Source organism: Helianthus annuus, chromosome 6 (genome assembly GCF_002127325.2).
Source record: "Helianthus annuus cultivar XRQ/B chromosome 6, HanXRQr2.0-SUNRISE, whole genome shotgun sequence".
NCBI classification, from domain to species: domain Eukaryota; kingdom Viridiplantae; phylum Streptophyta; class Magnoliopsida; order Asterales; family Asteraceae; genus Helianthus; species Helianthus annuus.
In genome coordinates, this window is record NC_035438.2 from 2,790,757 (window position 1) to 2,808,294 (window position 17,538).

A 17,538-nucleotide genomic window follows, 5' to 3' on the forward strand; every position below is an offset into this window, starting at 1 on the left:
GCCCGGAAGCAGGCTTCGGTGTTTAATGCCTCGTCTAGTGGTAAGTCGTTCGTTGATATCCTTCTTAACAAGTCCAGCCCATGTCAGGAAGATGATGTAGTGGAGGTTGATTCATCGGTTTTCACCCTCTCGGAGAAGTTTGGGAGATCGTTAGTGGGTCGAACGGTGGATTTCTCTATTCTAAGGTCTATCAACGTGTTACTTCAGGAAGCAGGTTTTAAGGACATTGTGATTCAGTACTTCGGCGGTCTAACGGTTCTTCTTTCGTTTTCTGAGGATATGGCTGCCAAGTGTTTTGCAGAGGACAGTGGTACCTGGGCTCGTTGGTTCTCGTCTATCGATCCTTGGGTGGGTCAGTCCATGCCGTTTGAGCGCTTAGCTTGGATTAATATTTTTGGTGTCCCCCCACACCTTTTATCACCGGGCGTTTTTGATCTGATAGGGGGTAGGTATGGGAGAGTTGTGCATGGGTCTAAGTTTCACGAGGATGATGGGGACCTAACCTTCGACTGTCTTGGTGTGTTGACGGACAATGGGAACCTGATCTCGGGGGCGTTGAAACTGAGATGGCAGGACAAATTGTTCAGGGTCTGGGTTACTGAGGAACCTAGTGCGTGGGTTCCGGATTGCTTGGGCAACATCGATGATGTGGACGACATGTCGTCGGAATTTGAAGTTGGTAGCCGGGAGGATGTTCTGTCGCCGTTTGAAAAATCCTCGTGTAAGGAAGACGAAGAGGTGGAGGAGAATAACGTTACGCCAGATGCTTCTCATGCGGACCAAGGATTGACGGCGCAAGGGTCGGTGGGGGTAGTTCCAATGCATGGGGAAAATTGCAACATTAAAGATACTCCTGTTGGTATGGCTTTTGAAGTCCAAGGGAATATTCCACCTCTTTCTACTCCTTCCAGGCCTTCTTTTAACGATCATTGGGCTAATATTGTGGGCCATCCATCTTCTAGGCCCAGAAAAAGAATGAGGAGTGGGGCTTCTGTCTATTTTGAGGATATTGTGGACAGTTCGGTTGGGCCCAATGGGGTTGCTAGTAGCCCATCTAAAGATAAAGGGGATTTTAACTTAAATGTCCAACCCGAGGCTTCGTTTGATAATCAGCCTGTTTGGAGAAGGAACTTAGTGGGATGCGATGCCAATCCTGTGGATTCTTCAGTCGGTGTTGATTCGCAAAATATTGATGATATGGAAATTAATAACACAGTGGAATTCGGGCGTTTGGTGGGTGTAGAGCTGGAAGGTCACGAGGGTAGGGTGGAGCAAGCTATTAGGGAAGAGAAAGGTATTAATGGGGTTCGCCGATGAATTTCCTATCGATTAACATCAGGGGTTTTGGTGTGGATAGAAAAGCTAGTTGGATCAAGGATATTCGAGTCAAAGAAAGGGTTTCGTTTGTGGCTTTTCAGGAAACAAATAAGGCGGATATTCCGGACGTTGATATCGATCGATACTGGGGTCGTTCTGGTTGGGCGAAGGAAGCTGTGAACCCTACCGGCAGGTCCGGCGGCCTTCTCTGTGTCTGGGATCCAGGTTTGTTTTGTCTCTCCTCGGTGGTTAAAGATCCGAATTTTCTTTTGCTGGTTGGGAGGGTTAAAGGGTGTTCGATGGAGGTGTGTATTCTTAATATATATGCTCCCCAAAAATCTGCTGACAAACGGGCTCTGTGGCAACGGTTATTGGTGGAGAAAGCGGGCAGGAATGGGTTGTGGGTCCTGCTAGGGGATTTTAATGTCGTTCGTAGAGCGGAGGAGCGTAAAAACTCTAGGTTTAAAGCCCGGTGTGCAAGGGATTTTAACCAGTTTATTCATGATGCGGACTTGTGCGACTTTGATTTAAAAGGAAGCAGGTTTACTTTTATGGTGGAAAGTGAGAATGGGAGGAAGTTTAGTAAGATTGACCGAATTTTAGTCTGTAAAAATTTTCAAAACTTATGGCCTGAGGCGTTTGTTAGAGCCCTTCCGCGTGCCCATTCTGATCACAACCCTCTCCTTTTGGTGATCAAGGACTTGAATTTTGGGGCGAAACCCTTCCGTTTCTTTAGCTCTTGGCTCGAGAGGCCGGATTTTGCATTCGTGGTCGAATCGGCTATTGCGAATTTTTCTGCGGAGGGTCCCCCGGACCTGATTTTATCTCTCAAGCTTCGGTTTCTTCGGTCAAAAATTAAGGAGTGGAGAGATGGCCTTCGGCGGAAGGAAGGGGAGGAGGAGGAAGAGGCTAAAATGGAGTTAGAAAAGCTCGACGAGGAGATGGAACTTAGAGAACTTACGGAGGAAGAAGAATGGGTTCGCCTTGAATGTAAGAAAAAATTGCTTGAGGTTGAAAGTTTTAAGGCCAAGGATATGAAACAGAGGTCTAGAGCTAGGTGGGCCACGGATGGTGATGATAATACAAAGTTTTTTCATGGGCTTGTCAATAAACGAAAGGCGTCCAATGCTATTCCTGGCCTGCTCGATAACGATGTTTGGGTCTCTAAGCCTAGGTTGGTCAAAAAGCTGGTTTATAATTTTTTCAGGAAGAAATTTAAGGAAGACCAGCCGGTTCGGCCGGAGCTAGTGTGTTCTTTTGATAACCTTCTATCTGACGAGGACGCCTCTTTTCTGATTTCGGAATTCTCGAAAGAAGAAATCAAGAAGGCGTGTTTCGATTGTGGTAGCGAGCGGGCTCCGGGGCCGGACGGTTTCAATATGAAGTTTTTCAAAAGGTTCTGGGACTTATTTGAAGAGGATTTCGGCAACATCTTCAAGCATTTTTTCGAGACAGGTTCTTTTTCTCGAGGTGTCTCGTCCTCATTCATTGCGCTCATTCCAAAAATTAAAGACCCGGGTGAATTAGGTGATTTCCGTCCCATCAATCTAGTGGGTATCATCAATAAAGTGGTTTCGAAAGTGTTGGCGAATAGGCTGAAAATGGTTATCGGATCGGTGATTTCAGAAACCCAGTCAGCTTTTCTTAAGGAAAGGCTCATTATGGACGGTCCTCTCATTCTCAATGAAGTTTTAGCTTGGGCTAGGAAGAATGGTATCGAGTTGTTCCTTTTTAAAATCGACTTTGCTAAAGCTTATGATAACGTCAACTGGCATTTTCTCTCATCTATTATGCAACAACTTGGGTTCCCCCCTAAATGGTGTCTTTGGATTCATGGCATCCTTTCTTCGGCTCGGTCCTCGGTTCTAGTTAATGGCTCGCCGACCTTCGAGTTTTCGTGTGGTAAAGGCATGCGTCAAGGTGATCCGATCTCGCCTTTTCTGTTTTTATTAGTTATGGAAGCCTTCTCTAGCATGGTTAAGAAAGCTTGCGGGGTTGGGGCGTTAAGGGGAGTGTCGCTTCCGAAGGAGGGGCCGGTCTTATCGCATCTCCTCTATGCTGACGATTGTGTGTTGATCGGAGAATGGGCCAGGAATAATATTAAAAAGGTGACTTTGTTGTTAAGGTGTTTTTATATTTGCTCGGGTTTAAAGATCAATATGAAAAAATCTAGCCTCTTTGGTGTGGGGGTGGCTCCCTCCGATATCGAAGAGATGGCGGATCTTCTTAATTGCTCGGTTGGGTCTATGCCGTTTTTACACTTGGGGATTTTGGTGGGTGCAAAAATGAGTAGAGTTGCGAATTGGAATTTTATTTTCGACATATTTGAATCGCGCCTTGCTTTATGGAAGGCTTCTCTGTTATCTATTGGCGGCCGTGTCACCCTCATCAAATCGGTTCTCGAGTGTCTGCCTAATTACTATTTCTCTCTCTTCAAAGCTCCGATTTCGGTTGTTAATAAATTACAGGGCATCATAAAGAGATTTCTTTGGGGTGGGGGGAGCTCGGTTAGCAAGCTTCACTGGGTTGCCTGGGCTCGGACCTCGGCTCCGATCGATATGGGTGGAATTGGTCTCTCAAACCTTAAGGAAATCAATATTGCTTTGCTTAGTAAATGGATTTGGCGTTACCGCAATGAAAGCAATGCCCTGTGGAGAAAGGTGGTGGATTCGATCCATTTCTCAAATAGAAGCTGGTCCTCGATCCCGTTAAACAATAAAATTGGAGGAGTGTGGAAAGGTATTGTCCAAAATGTCATAAAAACCAAAGTGGAAGGTGTCTCGTTGCTTCAAAATTTTAAAGGCCTGGCTGGAAACGGACGTCGGATTAGGTTCTGGCTCGAACCTTGGGTCTGCAACGTGCCTCTTAAGGATCGGTTTCCGCTGTTATTTCGGTTGGAATCCAAAAAAAACTGCTGGGTTTTCTCCCGTTATAACAGTGATTTGCAAGCCTTTTCGAGTAGTTGGGGGTGGTCTAGAAGTCCGGAATCGGCTGAAGAGTGGTTCGAATGGAACGAGTTTATCAATTTAATGGATTCGATAAAACTTTCTGACTCGGAGGATAAATGGGAATGGGTCGGCGGCTCGGATAAAGGATTTTCTGTGGGAGCGGTTAAATGTTTTCTTCGTAGCGGCATCGATTTCAGTAATAACTATGTTTTCAAGTGGTCGAAGTGGGTTCCTAAGAAAGTTAACATTCTGGCCTGGCGCGCGCAAATGGGTCGGATTGCTACCTTAGACGCCCTTACCAAACGGAACTGTTTTAATGGCGACAATACTTGTGTCATGTGCGGAGATGGTAACGAGACTGCAGAACATCTGTTCTGTTCTTGTGCGGTAGCTTCGGAGGTTTGGTTTCTTATAAGTCGTTGGCTCAAGATTAGTCCGATCTTTGCCTTTTCTCTTACCGAGATGCTTGATATTCATGAATTTTCTGGCTTGGGATCTAAGGCGAAGGACATTTTTAAAGGTATTATCATGGTTGGTTGGTGGTGTATTTGGAGAGCGAGGAACGAAACTAGATTTTCCAATAGGCATTTTTCGGCCATAAGCATTGCTGAAGATATTAAGTCCCTAGGTTTCTTATGGTATAGTAACAGATCTAAAAGTAAAGATGTATCTTGGGCGAATTGGGTTTCTTTCTCTCTGATGTAATTGGGTGTTGTTGTTGTTGTTTGGCGGCCCTTGCTTTCGAGGGTTGGCCGTTGTGAATAAATGTTAATTTTCAAAAAAAAAAGTTTTGTGCTGATTAATATATTTATTATTAACAACTCAAACGTGTCATGTTAAATCAAATTGGGTCAATCCGTGCACAAACTATTCACTAAATAGTTAACCACTAATTGTTTTAATTTAATTGGTTTCAAAAAGGTTCCTATTTATATTTTAAAAAGCTATTTAAAAGTGTTGATATATTTAAATTTTGGATTCTTTAGTTTTTTTTTTTTTTTTCATTACTTAGATCGTGGGGAGTGAGGCGTTGATTGGGGGCGTTTTGGCTCCTACATGCCAACCGCTCTACCCCGGGTTGACGTTAAGCATAGCATTGTCTCTTTGGTGTGGGTATTCAGCCTGGCGCACGGGGGGCAGGGTGACTTGGCTGGCTTTGGTTGGCTGCCAATGGCTGGCCCAATATAACTGACAGGCTTTGGTTGGCTACTTTAATTAAAAAAAATTCACATGGTTGGCCACGCCAAGCTAAGTCACGCCACACCACACCCCTCATTTTTAACCATAAGCTTGTGGATCTCACCCTCGTCATATGTCGAGTAATGCCAGCAACCTAAGCTCCTCCACACCCCATAATCTTAGGGGGTGGGGTGCTCCACTTTCCATCACTCACCACACCCAATTACGTTATGATCAAATTTCCAAAAATGAAAACCCGTAAAGAACACCTTTAGATATATATATCTTCATTATGCATTTGTAATGACGCTTAACGCACGTATATTAATTATATGAAATCTAGTTTGATAATCTTTTTTCATATGACCCGATCCGATCCGAAATAAATTATTATATAGTGATATATATATACCCATAAAAGTTTCGATCCCTATATTTTTCTTTGGGTCCACCATTGCCAGAGAACTTATGGTATATAATGGCACTCAACTATCCTATCGCCTCTCATGAAAAAGTTCATGAATCCGTTACTGTTAGGATCTTAACTTCTTTATTTGGTTCATAATTTCGTCTTATTCAGTTTTTTCATATTGCCTAATGTTAATGTTCATTGAGTTAACGTTTAACGACTAACTAAAAACTTAGAAAGTGACAGTGTAACATACCTAAAATCGGGACTGACGGGTACGGTTTCACTTTCAACTGTAGACCATAGTTTCATAATAGCCACAAGTTTCAACTTATTTTGTAAAATAACTAAATGACAGTCCCAGAATTAAAAACAAAAAAACAAGTTCGTGAACTTCTGTTTCAAAACTTTCTTAGACTGCCTCCAATGCTTCCTTTAGGAGGGTTGCACTTAATGACGTGGCTTGTGCACTTGTGAAGGACGCATTGGGGTGGACTTGCACTTAAGGGGTTTGCACTTAGTGAAGTGCACCTAAATGCAGGAGAGAGAAGGTGAAGGTGGGTCCTTTAAAAACTAATGGGTTGGAAAAAGAAATGATGATGGGGAAGAGAGAGGGTGCATGTGGGAAGGATGGGTTGGAGTTAAAAAGAGGAGAGAGTGTGCATTTGTTAGACTAGTGGGTATGGGGGCCGGCTGAGGCCCGGCTAGGACCGGCGCCGGTCCCCCACACCGCCCCCCACAGCTCCGGCTCGGCAAGGCCGGCTCCCCACAGCCGGTTAAGACGGGCCGTTTTCTTTTTCCTCACACACACACACCTATACATATATGCATATATATATATATAAAGGGGCTCATCCCCCACCCCCCTAGGTCCATCCCCTTGAAGCCTTTCCTACGTGGCGGTGACGTGGCGGCTCATCCCCGTGGGATGAGGCTCTCCAAACCTTCCAGTCTTAATAATAAGTAAAAAGCTGATGTGGCAGTGATGACTAGGATGCATGTAGTAAATGCAACATGTTGCATTGCGGACAGTCTTATTAATTATCATGGCACCAACCCCCTTTTCTTCTTTCCTTTTATCACCCACGCCTCACGGGCCACGGTTTGGAAAAAAAAAAAGCCAAGCCCTATGAAAAAACTAACCCATTTAAAGCCCAAGAAGTGAAACAAATGGATAAAAGAAGAAAAAAAGGATAAAAACCGTAGATAACAAGAACTTAAATTGGGCAACCCAACATCAAACAACTGGAGACCAATTAGAAATCATCTACCTTTTTTTTAACGGCAAAAAATCTCACGTGTAAACCCAGCCTACTCGGAAGGTTAACTCCTTGACAGCCATGAGACCATGCCCCCTGATGCGCGGGAACCGGATGGAATCCATAAACCCTCGCTCCCCGTCAGATTCGAACCCGGGATTAAAGCTCTAATTCATCCCTTCACCCAAATGTCCTTCGAAAATGGCTCAAACAGGAATCGAACCTGCGTCTCCACTAAGGAGGGCAGACCTTTTGACCACTGGACCAACATCTCACGACAGAAATCATGAACTTTTATTGAAGTTAATTATCCAAAATTACTAAAATGTACAAGGCAAATACCATCTCCAATAGAACTTCCTAACCTTTATGATTTTGATATAATGATGTATGTAAATATAAATGAATATGAATATGATACAGTTTTCCGTTGGTTGGTCGTTATGTATGGTAAATTTTATTAACAAATGAACTAAAATTTAAAACTCATGAACAAAAAAAAATGAATATAATCTTAAAACTTAAACCGTAAACCTACACTTCAACGGTTGTCTGATTAATCGCCATATATCTCCACCGCTCTTTCTCCACAAAATCAGCATCCAAGAACCGTGACACAAACGCCCACACCCTATAAACATCCTCAAAATTTATCAAAAAACCAATTGTAGCTATGACCACTGGTATCCCAAGGTCAAACCTCTCTTTCTTTCGGGTCAACGGACTCTTTTGACCTTCGTGATCGATGCTTTTTACCTCTACTATCCTCTCCCTTTCTTCAATATTTTTATCCACAAAACTAACATGTTTTAAAACCGCGTAACTTAGAGAAATATTGTGTCGATCTGCCAACTTCTGTACAAGTGTCGGCTCGACCTTCTCACCTTTCCAATCGAACACGTTGAAAGCCACCACCGGGCCACGCTCCACCCTCACTTTCGGCCCGTAAATCCTAACCAAAGGGACCCCGTCTTCCGGATGCGGGTGCTTTAGACTACCAAATGCATTCACTAGCCAGTTCACTAAGTACCTCACCCTACTACTTATCAGTATCAAACCCAACGAATCCGCGTGATCTAACCCTCGAAACTCGACATCCGAGCTAACCCCGCTACTACTTGCTTCGTTTTTCGTTGACTTTTCTTTAAGGTCAACGGCTACGTCTCGTTTCCAAATTTCGAAAAACGACGATTCCTTCTTTTCTTCATTAATTTCTCCGATCTCTTGTATTTCGGAAATTTCTTGCTTCGATAATGACAATGACGAGGATGACGACGACGATGATGATGATAAGACCGTTTTCCCTCGGTCAATACTTGTCGATTCTTCGAGGAATAACGGCCGGTTGGGCGCTTGAACGATGTTAACCAATCCTGTAACCGTAGACGAGTTCTTAACCACCGATGATCTCGACTTTTTGATAAAAAGACACCCGAACCCCGACGGGTTTTCCCCGAAAACCTTGTAAAAAGAACATATTAAGAAATCGGGCCGAAAAAGCGACAAACCCAATGTCTCCATATCTTTAGCACCAAATGCATTTGCATCAAGACATACATGCCACCCATTTTCTTGAGCCAAACTCATCCAAACATACGAGTATTTCGACCCGGTAACCTTCGATTGCAACGGGAACACGAAAATTCCCCTTTTCTTCTTCTTCTTGCTCTTGTTGTTGCTCACTATCGATTTTCGTAACTTCTTGGACTGAATTCTCATATTGGGCCACGAAAACACAGCCGAATCAACCCGGCCCGATCTTTTCCTACAGCTTTCCATCATGGTCTCGACCGCTTCGTTCTGGTGATCATACACGGTCAAAAGGTTTCGGTTCGTGTGAAACGGGTAAGAATCCGCCAACACTTTGAATGCAGATGTTTGGTTAGCTGTGAACACCAAAGAGTACTCATCCGATGAAATGTTCATGAATCTAAAGATCCTTTCCTTGATCTTAGTTTCGAATTCGGGCTCTTGACCGCCTCGTGTTATTTCTAAATACAAATTCGCGGATTTGTATATAATGTTAAAAAAAGTTGCATTAGAATGTAACTGTTGCGAGTACGAAAAAAGCCCGTGACCGTTGTAGTCAAGACAAACATGGTTCATTAAAGTGAGCTGATAATATTCCTGATCCCGGATTCGGTCAGCCCGGTCAGTTTCCGGGTAGTTCGGGTAAGCCCGTTTCATGTTATCAAACGATTGGTCTAGAGTTGGTATAGATTCATGGTTGGTAAATTGCGTGTTCGGATGAAGAGAAAGCGCGGTTGCTGCGATGAAATCGTACCTGGACTGATGACTTGTCGTATATTGCTCCGAGTCCCCGGGCTGCCCGAGTAACTGATTCGGGCAGCAACGACGAAAACAAGGTGAAGTCATTCTTTTTTTTTTTTTTTTTTTTGAGAATGTTCTTGTTGATGAAGTAGTTGTTGCCTTATAAATGGTCATAATTCATAAACATTAAACAGCTCATGTTTTGTCTTATTTATTTCACAATGTTACATTGTTTTTATCGTGTTAGTTGTTCACATAAATACAGCTAACTTTTAACTGTGTTTATATTTTATTGAAGATAAAAAACTAGAATGTAAGGTTATTATAAAATGAGTTAAATGCCATTTTAGTCCCTGTGGTTTTGGTCATTTTGCCAATTTAGTCCAAAGGTTTTGTTTTTCGTCTGTAGGTCCAAAAAGGTTTCATTGTTGCCATTTTAGTTCACTGTGTTAACTTTATCCATTTTTTCTGTTAACAAGAAGGGCAATTCGGTCATTTTATATGTAATTCTGTTAACTAGAAGGGCAATTCGGCCATATAAAATGACTGAATTGCCCTTCTCGTTAACAGAAAAAAATGAATGAAGTTAACTCAGTGGACTAAAATGGTAACGGTGAAACCTTTTTGGACCCAGAGGCGAAATATGAAACCTTTGGACTAAACTGCCAAAATGGTCTAAACCACAGGGACTAAAATGGCATTTAACTCTTTTCTATAAACTAGAGTTTATGAAATTCCACAGGTTTGATTAGTCATGTAGAACAATTGTTTTGACCCATTCAAGCTAGCTTGGTGATGAAGACAATAACTTGTATGGTTGTATTTTACGTAGAAGTGGTCCCAAATGCAGTCCTCCACTATCCCCATGAAGTGGTTCATATTTAGCTACCAAAAAGTAGTTTTGTCTTTCTAAGATTTTCTTGTAATCGGATCGGGACGGTTTTTATACGCGGACATGGACTGTTTTTAACTTTTAACTTATTTTATAGCGTTAATCAGTTTTTGAAACCGGTCTGACTAGAAAATGGTCGGTTTGGTTATAAAAACATTAGTTTTAAGTCGAATATCAATTGCATTTGTTGAAATGCATTCTTTAATTATATTTTTTAAATATTTATACATATTTTTAAATTGATTTTTATGTTTTTTCTAGTGATAAGAGCTTGTGTTTTCCAAGTGATGGATGTTGCAACTCGTGGTTAAGGCGTTGTCTTCATATCTCATGAAGGAAATGGTTTTCACATATCACATAATTTCACATGCCACATCATTAAATTATTATTTACAAATAATATTTTTTGGCTTTAATAATTTGTAAATAAAAACATACTTAAACATATATATGTAACTCCTAAATATAAAATAAACAAACTACAACCCGAGTCGTTTTAGAATTTTTGCCTCTTAAATTTCGGTCGCTCACACGCCGACCCTTCAAGTGGTTGGCGTTCAACACAAACACCTTTGATTGTTCTCAAAGTTCTGATAATCGATTTTCCATTGTTGGAGTTCGTAATTGGTGTGGCATTGGCGGTTGCGGTCGAGAGTATTGTTGATTCCAACCACCATACGACGTTGTTTGAGCTTGCAGTTGGTTTAGCATTGATGTTTCCATTTGGAGAAATTGATGGTTCGGGTCCTCAAGACAACACTTGGGTCATAGGGGGAGACGAGGGCCAAAGCGGTTCCATGGTTGGAATCCATATGGTGTGTAAAAAGATTAAAAGGTGTTAGTGCGTTAGAGATTAATGAGATTTATTTAAAAAAAGGTTAATGTAAATGAGTGTAAATTAGTGGGTTAAAAAACTAAAATATCTTTTTTCTTTTTAAATTGTACCTTTTTTAACGGTCATTTTTTTTGTGAAAAAAGTAATTTATTTATGGAATTGACCATTTCATAGGGGAGCGCCATGAAAAGACTCACGCGTGGAGTCAAAGGCGTGGTTCACACGGCCGGGGTGTGGTTCCACACGTGGAGCATAGGACAGGTCAGTCACATATGCAACATGAAGGTGTGTTGGAAAGGCCAAGTTATTGAGTATTAGTTTTTTCTTGAACTAATTTGTTATGGGTCGTTATACAAATGACCTAGTAAATTGTGTGTACGCTATACTATGCCCGTGTTCAGTTTTAATGGATTAAAATCGCTTGTCATATATAGCCCGGCTTCACGATTGTACTTGCATTAACAACTTGTACATTATAAAATAATTTTTTTACATATAACATAAACTCATAAAGGATGGAGAAAACTTCAAGATTATACTTGCATTACCCAATTGTACATTAGATACTACATATAACTTAACTTAAGAAATGTTAAAATGGGAGAATTTTCCATAATGGCCGGCAAGCCAACTCATCTAAATAGTCTTTCAATACTCTTTTCATAGTCTTCCACATATTAATGATTTATTTCATGACCCACCACATAAAATTATGAACACAAACTTTACCATGTGCATATAACTCAAAAGCAACAAATAATCATACAATATTGTAAACTTTAAAATTTGACACGATTATTTATATCATTTGGCCCCATTGCTTGCTTGTCTCTCGCGCATTATCTTAACACCCATGTACCTACATATCAACAAAACCACCACATTACACATATATTTTCACCCACAATTATTATATAAGTTACATATATACGTATGCTAATTAATTTGGTTACCTTCCTAACATCATAACGGTGGCTTGAGGGTTAGTTCCCGGGGAATTACGAAACGTCGACCCATCAATGACCCTGAGAGAATCTATGCCGATAACCTTATAATCGCGATCCACGACTCTATCTACAATGCACCCGCCGTGGTAATGCCATATGGTCATCACGGTGTCCTTACAAAACTGTTCTAGAGATCGTGACACATTGGCATGTTTGGGGAGTAAGTTTATTGGTGAACTCGCGGTCATGTTGAGAAGAGTAATTATAGATAGAGAATCAAATCTGAATGTTGAAAACGCGTTAGATTCGATCACATTCTCAATTATTTTCATCCCATCAACACATCTTTGTAAGTCGCGAGGGTCTTTAAAGTAGTTGAATGTGACCGAAGGGTTGTCATTTGGGCTACGGGATGTAAGCTCAAGATGGCCCGTTGAGATCGGGCCCATAATCTTCTCTAGAATAAACCCGCCCACGAAAGCACTTTGTGGGAGTGATTGCATAACCTCTACCGCCTTGTCTATGGCTTCTTGTGTTCTTTGTTTTGGTGGTACTGTTGAGAGTTGCCCAATCTGAAAAATTATACAAACAAAAATATTTAGAGTGCACAATTTGGATATGGGCTAGAAAGCCCACTATGAATATGGGCTTGGTGAGACCCATTGATTATATAGGCTAAGGCCCAATTGTAAGAGGATTACCTTTGGAGAAAACATTCCATAATCTTGAGTTCGAGCTCCACCCGCAAAATTCTCACCAGAAGCAGCCTCGATATAGGTTCCATTGTGAGTAATACCGACGACTTGAATGAGAGAGACCTCAACGGGTTGAGGAGAGGGGATGAAAACTGCATTCATCGGGTTATCGGACATTCCAAGGCCCACCATGGGCTGATCCAAGACCATTGTTATGTTATGGGCCTGAAGTTGTCTTTTTGGGCCTATTCCACTTAACATTAAAAGTTGTGGGCTTCCTAGGGCCCCAGAGGACAATATGATTTCATTTTTGGACCCTCTCCTTAAGTAAGCCCGGTGGCCTACCCCATTTGCATCTGCAAAGATCACTCCATGGGCCTTGGGCCTTGTACTTCCTACATGTGATATTACGAAAAAAAAAAGAAAAATAATATATATTATATGTAATTTGTACTTGTAACACTTAATTCAAACGTACACGTGTTAGATTTTACTGGGTATGCTTATTTATAATTTACAAGAAACAACGTACCTCGTGTCGTGAATAATATTTGGTGAACGGGCGCATGGAGTAACACGGTGAGACCACTCGGCTTAGCATACCGAAGCAAATCGGCCGCAGTGTGTCTGTGACCGTGTTGATCAAAAATCGTGCCACCAACTTTGGTACCGTACATGTGATCGTAGGTGAACCCGTTATACGGTCGTATTCCAGCCTCCACTAACCCGTCCCTCACCGCGGATTGCCATTGCTTCAACGGCGGTTGAAATGCCACCACCTTTTCCACCCACTCATACGACTCGTTGACCAGCCTTGCATCCCAACCCGCGAGCCGAACATAATCATGACCCGCACGGGAGTAAAATCCCGCATTCAAGCAACTTCCGCCACCAAGAACACGCCCACGCGCGCTCACAACTCCGTCTTCGGAGACAAAACGTTGGGAGGGGGAAGTTGGGGAGAGGTCGGACAATGCGGCCCCGAAGGCGGCTAAATCGGTGATGTTTGCGTTTCCGTAAGGTGAGCCGCCGCGTTCGAGGAGGAGCACCGAGGCGTTTTGAGAGAGGGTGGCGGCTAACGGACAGCCCGCGGTGCCGCCACCAATGATGATGTAGTCGTAGTATGCAACTGTTGGAGCTGTTGTTGCTTGGTGCATGAAAGTGTACCCTGGATCTGTGATACGGATTAAATAAATTACAAGTTACTTTTCCATACGTTCAATAAGGTTTCATAGTGACAGTGTGACACAATTAACGTGTGATACGGATTTAATAAATTACGTACCTTCATAAGTTCAATAGGCTTACATAGTGACAATGTGACACATTTAACGTGTTTAAATAAAATCATAATAAAAGGACTACATTTTTACTATATAAATATTTATTATACAAGTAGTTTTTTTATTTAGAGTTAACTGTCATTTTCGTCTCTGTGGTTTGTTTATTTTTGTCATTTCAGCCAAATTTTAAAAAATGCATCAGTTTCCTCCGTGACATACTGGAAACATGTCATTTCAGTCCAAAAATTAAAATCCAGTTAAATCAGACAAGTTAAATGAAGGGTATTATTGTCAACTCATAAAATAAGGTGAAAATAAAACATATATGAATTGACAATAATACCTTTCATTTAACCTGTCTACCAACCTGTCTACCTTAACTGGGTTTTAATTTTTGGACTGAAGTAGTACGTTTCCAGTATGTCAGGGAGGAAACTAGTGCATATTTGAAAATTGAGCTGAAATGACAAAAGTGAACAAACCATAAAGACGAAAATGAAAGTTAACTCTTTTATTTATATATTCATTAGGGTGGTGTGGAAGTTTGTTGTTTGTACAAAACTAGGTGATGCCCCGCCCGTGTTGCGGGGCGATAACCGAATAATTCTCAACCAATTAAAATAATAGTACTATAGTTTTCCTAGAAAGAAATAGTAAAAAGAGTGTTAGGCAGTTTTTTTGACACGATTTTTAGCTAGGGGCAAAGTCAAATTTTTATTTTTACTTGGGGGAAAATTCAATTTTTTTCCGATGGTGAAATCCTAATTTTTAGCTTGAGGAAAACCATTTTTTTATTTTGCAATGGGGGCAAAAACATAATTTTGAATTGAGGGTGATATCGTAATTTTGAACCGTGGGGAAGTTCATAAGTTTTAGCTGTGGGCAAAAGCATAAATTTATTTTGAACTGGGAGCAAATACGTAATTTTAAACAGTGGACAAAGCCGTAATTTTAAAGTATGTATAAAATAATAAACTGGTGTAAAATCGTAATTTAAAACCGGAGGGAAAAACAAAATTTTATTTTGAACTGGGGCAAAAACGTTATTTTAGCTGAGGGTAAAGCGTAATTTTTTTACCGAGGGCGAGCAAAAGCGTATTTTTTAACAGAGGGCAAAATCGTAGATTTATGCCGGGAGGCAAATTTATTTTGAAATGGGACGAAAACGTTATTTTAGCTGAGGGTAAAAGCGTATTTTTTTTACCGAGGGCAAGCAAAAGCGTATTTTTTAATAGAGAGCAAAATCGTAGATTTATGCCGGGAGTCAAAGTATAAATTTAATTTAGAGCTGGGGCAATATCGTAATACTATATAGGGGATAAAATCGTAATTTGACGGGACTTATAAATAAATATTTTATAAAAAAGAAAAAGTTAAACCTGGCTGCCACTTTTGACCAACCTTGTGATTTCACTATTCCCCTTACGTCAATCTTCTGATTGTATGCGTTGATAATATTATTTATTCATGTTATATACTGATATTGATGATTTCAATTTATAAATGAAAAATGATAGGACATGTATCAAGAAAATCTAGAACATGTGGTTATCTATTGGTGAAATGCCATAAACACCGAAACCGTCTATTAAAGGTAGTAGGTTTTCATTGAATATAAAATGAAAGGCAGTTGGAAATAAATAAAAACGGACCCATTTATTTATTTTAGTGAAATATTTTCCAAAACTAGTACATTATTAAATTAATACAACCAAAAGTAAACGTTTATTTATTAGCTTTATATTAAATCCATCCAAATTTGCAACACTAGAAATATCAATCTGAAAAAGATGATTTGTACATTACGAAAATTATTATTAGTTCACACTACAATTTTCTAATAAGGTTAAATTCAATACAAATCAATTTTCAGTAGAAAAGCTTAAAAACTACATGAGCACTCATTCGTAGTGATAGGAGATAATCGCATGTATTTAGAGGATGAAAATAAGACGACTAAAAGACTGTTGTTTTAATAACATTTAAAGAGATAGAGAATGTGTAGATCGGTATGAGTTTGATGCTGAAATAAAACGAGTTAAAAAGGTTGGCCGGGTGGATTTACATATAAACACTTCATGACCATATTGTTTATGTTCGTTTTTTTAACAACAAATTTCTTCTTTTACTCCTTGTGGGACTTCAACCCATGACAGATGACCTCACCAACTTTGGTGCTTCCTAGAAGTTTTGCTTTTTTTATTGGGCCACCAACCACAATGGTATTTACGTTTAGTTGTTTGCATTGATACAATTTCGACGATATTGATTCATTTGGAATGTTAGATGATCATGACAAAATTTGCTTATCATTATATTAACATATTGCTATTGCAACATTTTTTAACATATGTTTTGTTGGTAATAGACAAAATAAATAACTAGCTTCATCATTAAACATCAAGTTAAAGCGTCGTTTTATATATATATATATATATATAGATTGTACCTGTTTGAGCAGAAGAAAATGTATGAAAGAGCAGAAGTGCATTGAGAAGAGAGGCTACAAATCTATACCACCCGAAAAACGCCATGAACGCCTTGAGAGAATGCAGCTGATCGGATGAAGAAGGATGATGGTGAAGTAGGGTTTATATGGAGAAGAAGCCCAACAATCTTGACGGCCTTATCTTAGCAACAACTCACCAAAACAAAACATGTTCTTGTATTTTATATATCAATCTTGATCGCACACATCAAATTTGCAATCTTAAACTCTCCTAAAACTTTGAGTGTTAGCTCCGATATTTCCAACAAAACTCAAGAAATGTGACTAGCAAGTTATATCTAGTCTCTTTTAACCTACCCTTTATAGCTCTTCACTTCACTATGCATGTTGGTGCATTGAATATATATATATACACACACACATGTATACATGTAGGATAAGTATCATTAGAATTCTATATATTTTGAGAACTTGGAGAACTCCTTGTAACCAATCATTTAATTTGATGTAATATTTTCTTTATTTTCTTAATGAAAGTGTGTTTATATATAACTCATCAATGTCTTATGTAGAAGTATTTTATGTGGTTTCCGTATACCATACAATTCTTAACATAAAAACGATAAAAAAAACATGTTCGTATGTATATGTGTGTGTTTTAATTATGTACATATGGATATTTAGTCCTGTAAATGAACCGAACGAACACGAACATTTTTTGTTCATGTTCGTTTAGGGTGTCCGGTGTGGGTGCGGCAAAGGGTTCGGCAAAAGCTTTTGCCGCGCGGCAAACACCGTCACCCTTTGCCGCTGCGGTTTGGTTGCTAAATCGGGGAGGGCTTGCCGTGCGGTGAAGGGAGGGTATGAGAGAGAGAGGGGGTAGTGTGCGGTGGGGTCCATTCCAATCTCAACAAATAACACCTTTTTCTTCTTTTTTTTTTAAAAAGTTTACCACTTCAGCAAGTGTCTAAACAATTGCCAACACTTTTCAGCAAAGTTTAAACACTTTTCACTGATTGATGTGGCGCACTCTGATTGGTTGATTTTTTAGTTT

At 40.2% G+C, this 17,538-nt stretch overlaps 2 protein-coding genes across 2 annotated transcripts; both read right to left on the bottom strand.

Moving 5' to 3' along the window:
* Nucleotides 1–7,558: 7,558 nt before the first annotated feature.
* LOC110864355 lies at nt 7,559–9,526 on the bottom strand. Its single transcript, XM_022113403.2, has one exon. It carries the CDS (start codon nt 9,486–9,488, stop codon nt 7,647–7,649), a length of 1,842 nt encoding a protein of 613 aa, XP_021969095.1. The 5' UTR covers nt 9,489–9,526; the 3' UTR covers nt 7,559–7,646.
* A 2,332-nt stretch (nt 9,527–11,858) lies between these two features.
* Nucleotides 11,859–16,988, bottom strand: LOC110864354 (protein HOTHEAD). Its single transcript, XM_022113402.2, has 5 exons — nt 16,485–16,988; nt 13,285–13,926; nt 12,759–13,147; nt 12,064–12,629; nt 11,859–11,969 (listed from the first exon to the last, which is right to left on the bottom strand). Exons 1-5 carry the CDS (start codon nt 16,567–16,569, stop codon nt 11,915–11,917), a joined length of 1,737 nt encoding a protein of 578 aa, XP_021969094.1. The 5' UTR covers nt 16,570–16,988; the 3' UTR covers nt 11,859–11,914.
* Nucleotides 16,989–17,538: the final 550 nt, after the last annotated feature.

Bases quoted from the DNA above. Each gene is read 5' to 3' on its own strand.
- LOC110864355 (XM_022113403.2), bottom strand. From the start codon at position 9,488: ATGACTTCACCTTGTTTTCGTCGTTGCTGCCCGAATCAGTTACTCGGG.
- LOC110864354 (XM_022113402.2), bottom strand. From the start codon at position 16,569: ATGGCGTTTTTCGGGTGGTATAGATTTGTAGCCTCTCTTCTCAATGCA. The intron at 13,927-16,484 runs GTACAATCTATA...TCCGTATCACAG, and splicing joins ATTTTCTTCTGCTCAAACAG to ATCCAGGGTACACTTTCATG. The intron at 12,630-12,758 runs GTAATCCTCTTA...ATAATTTTTCAG, and splicing joins ATGGAATGTTTTCTCCAAAG to ATTGGGCAACTCTCAACAGT.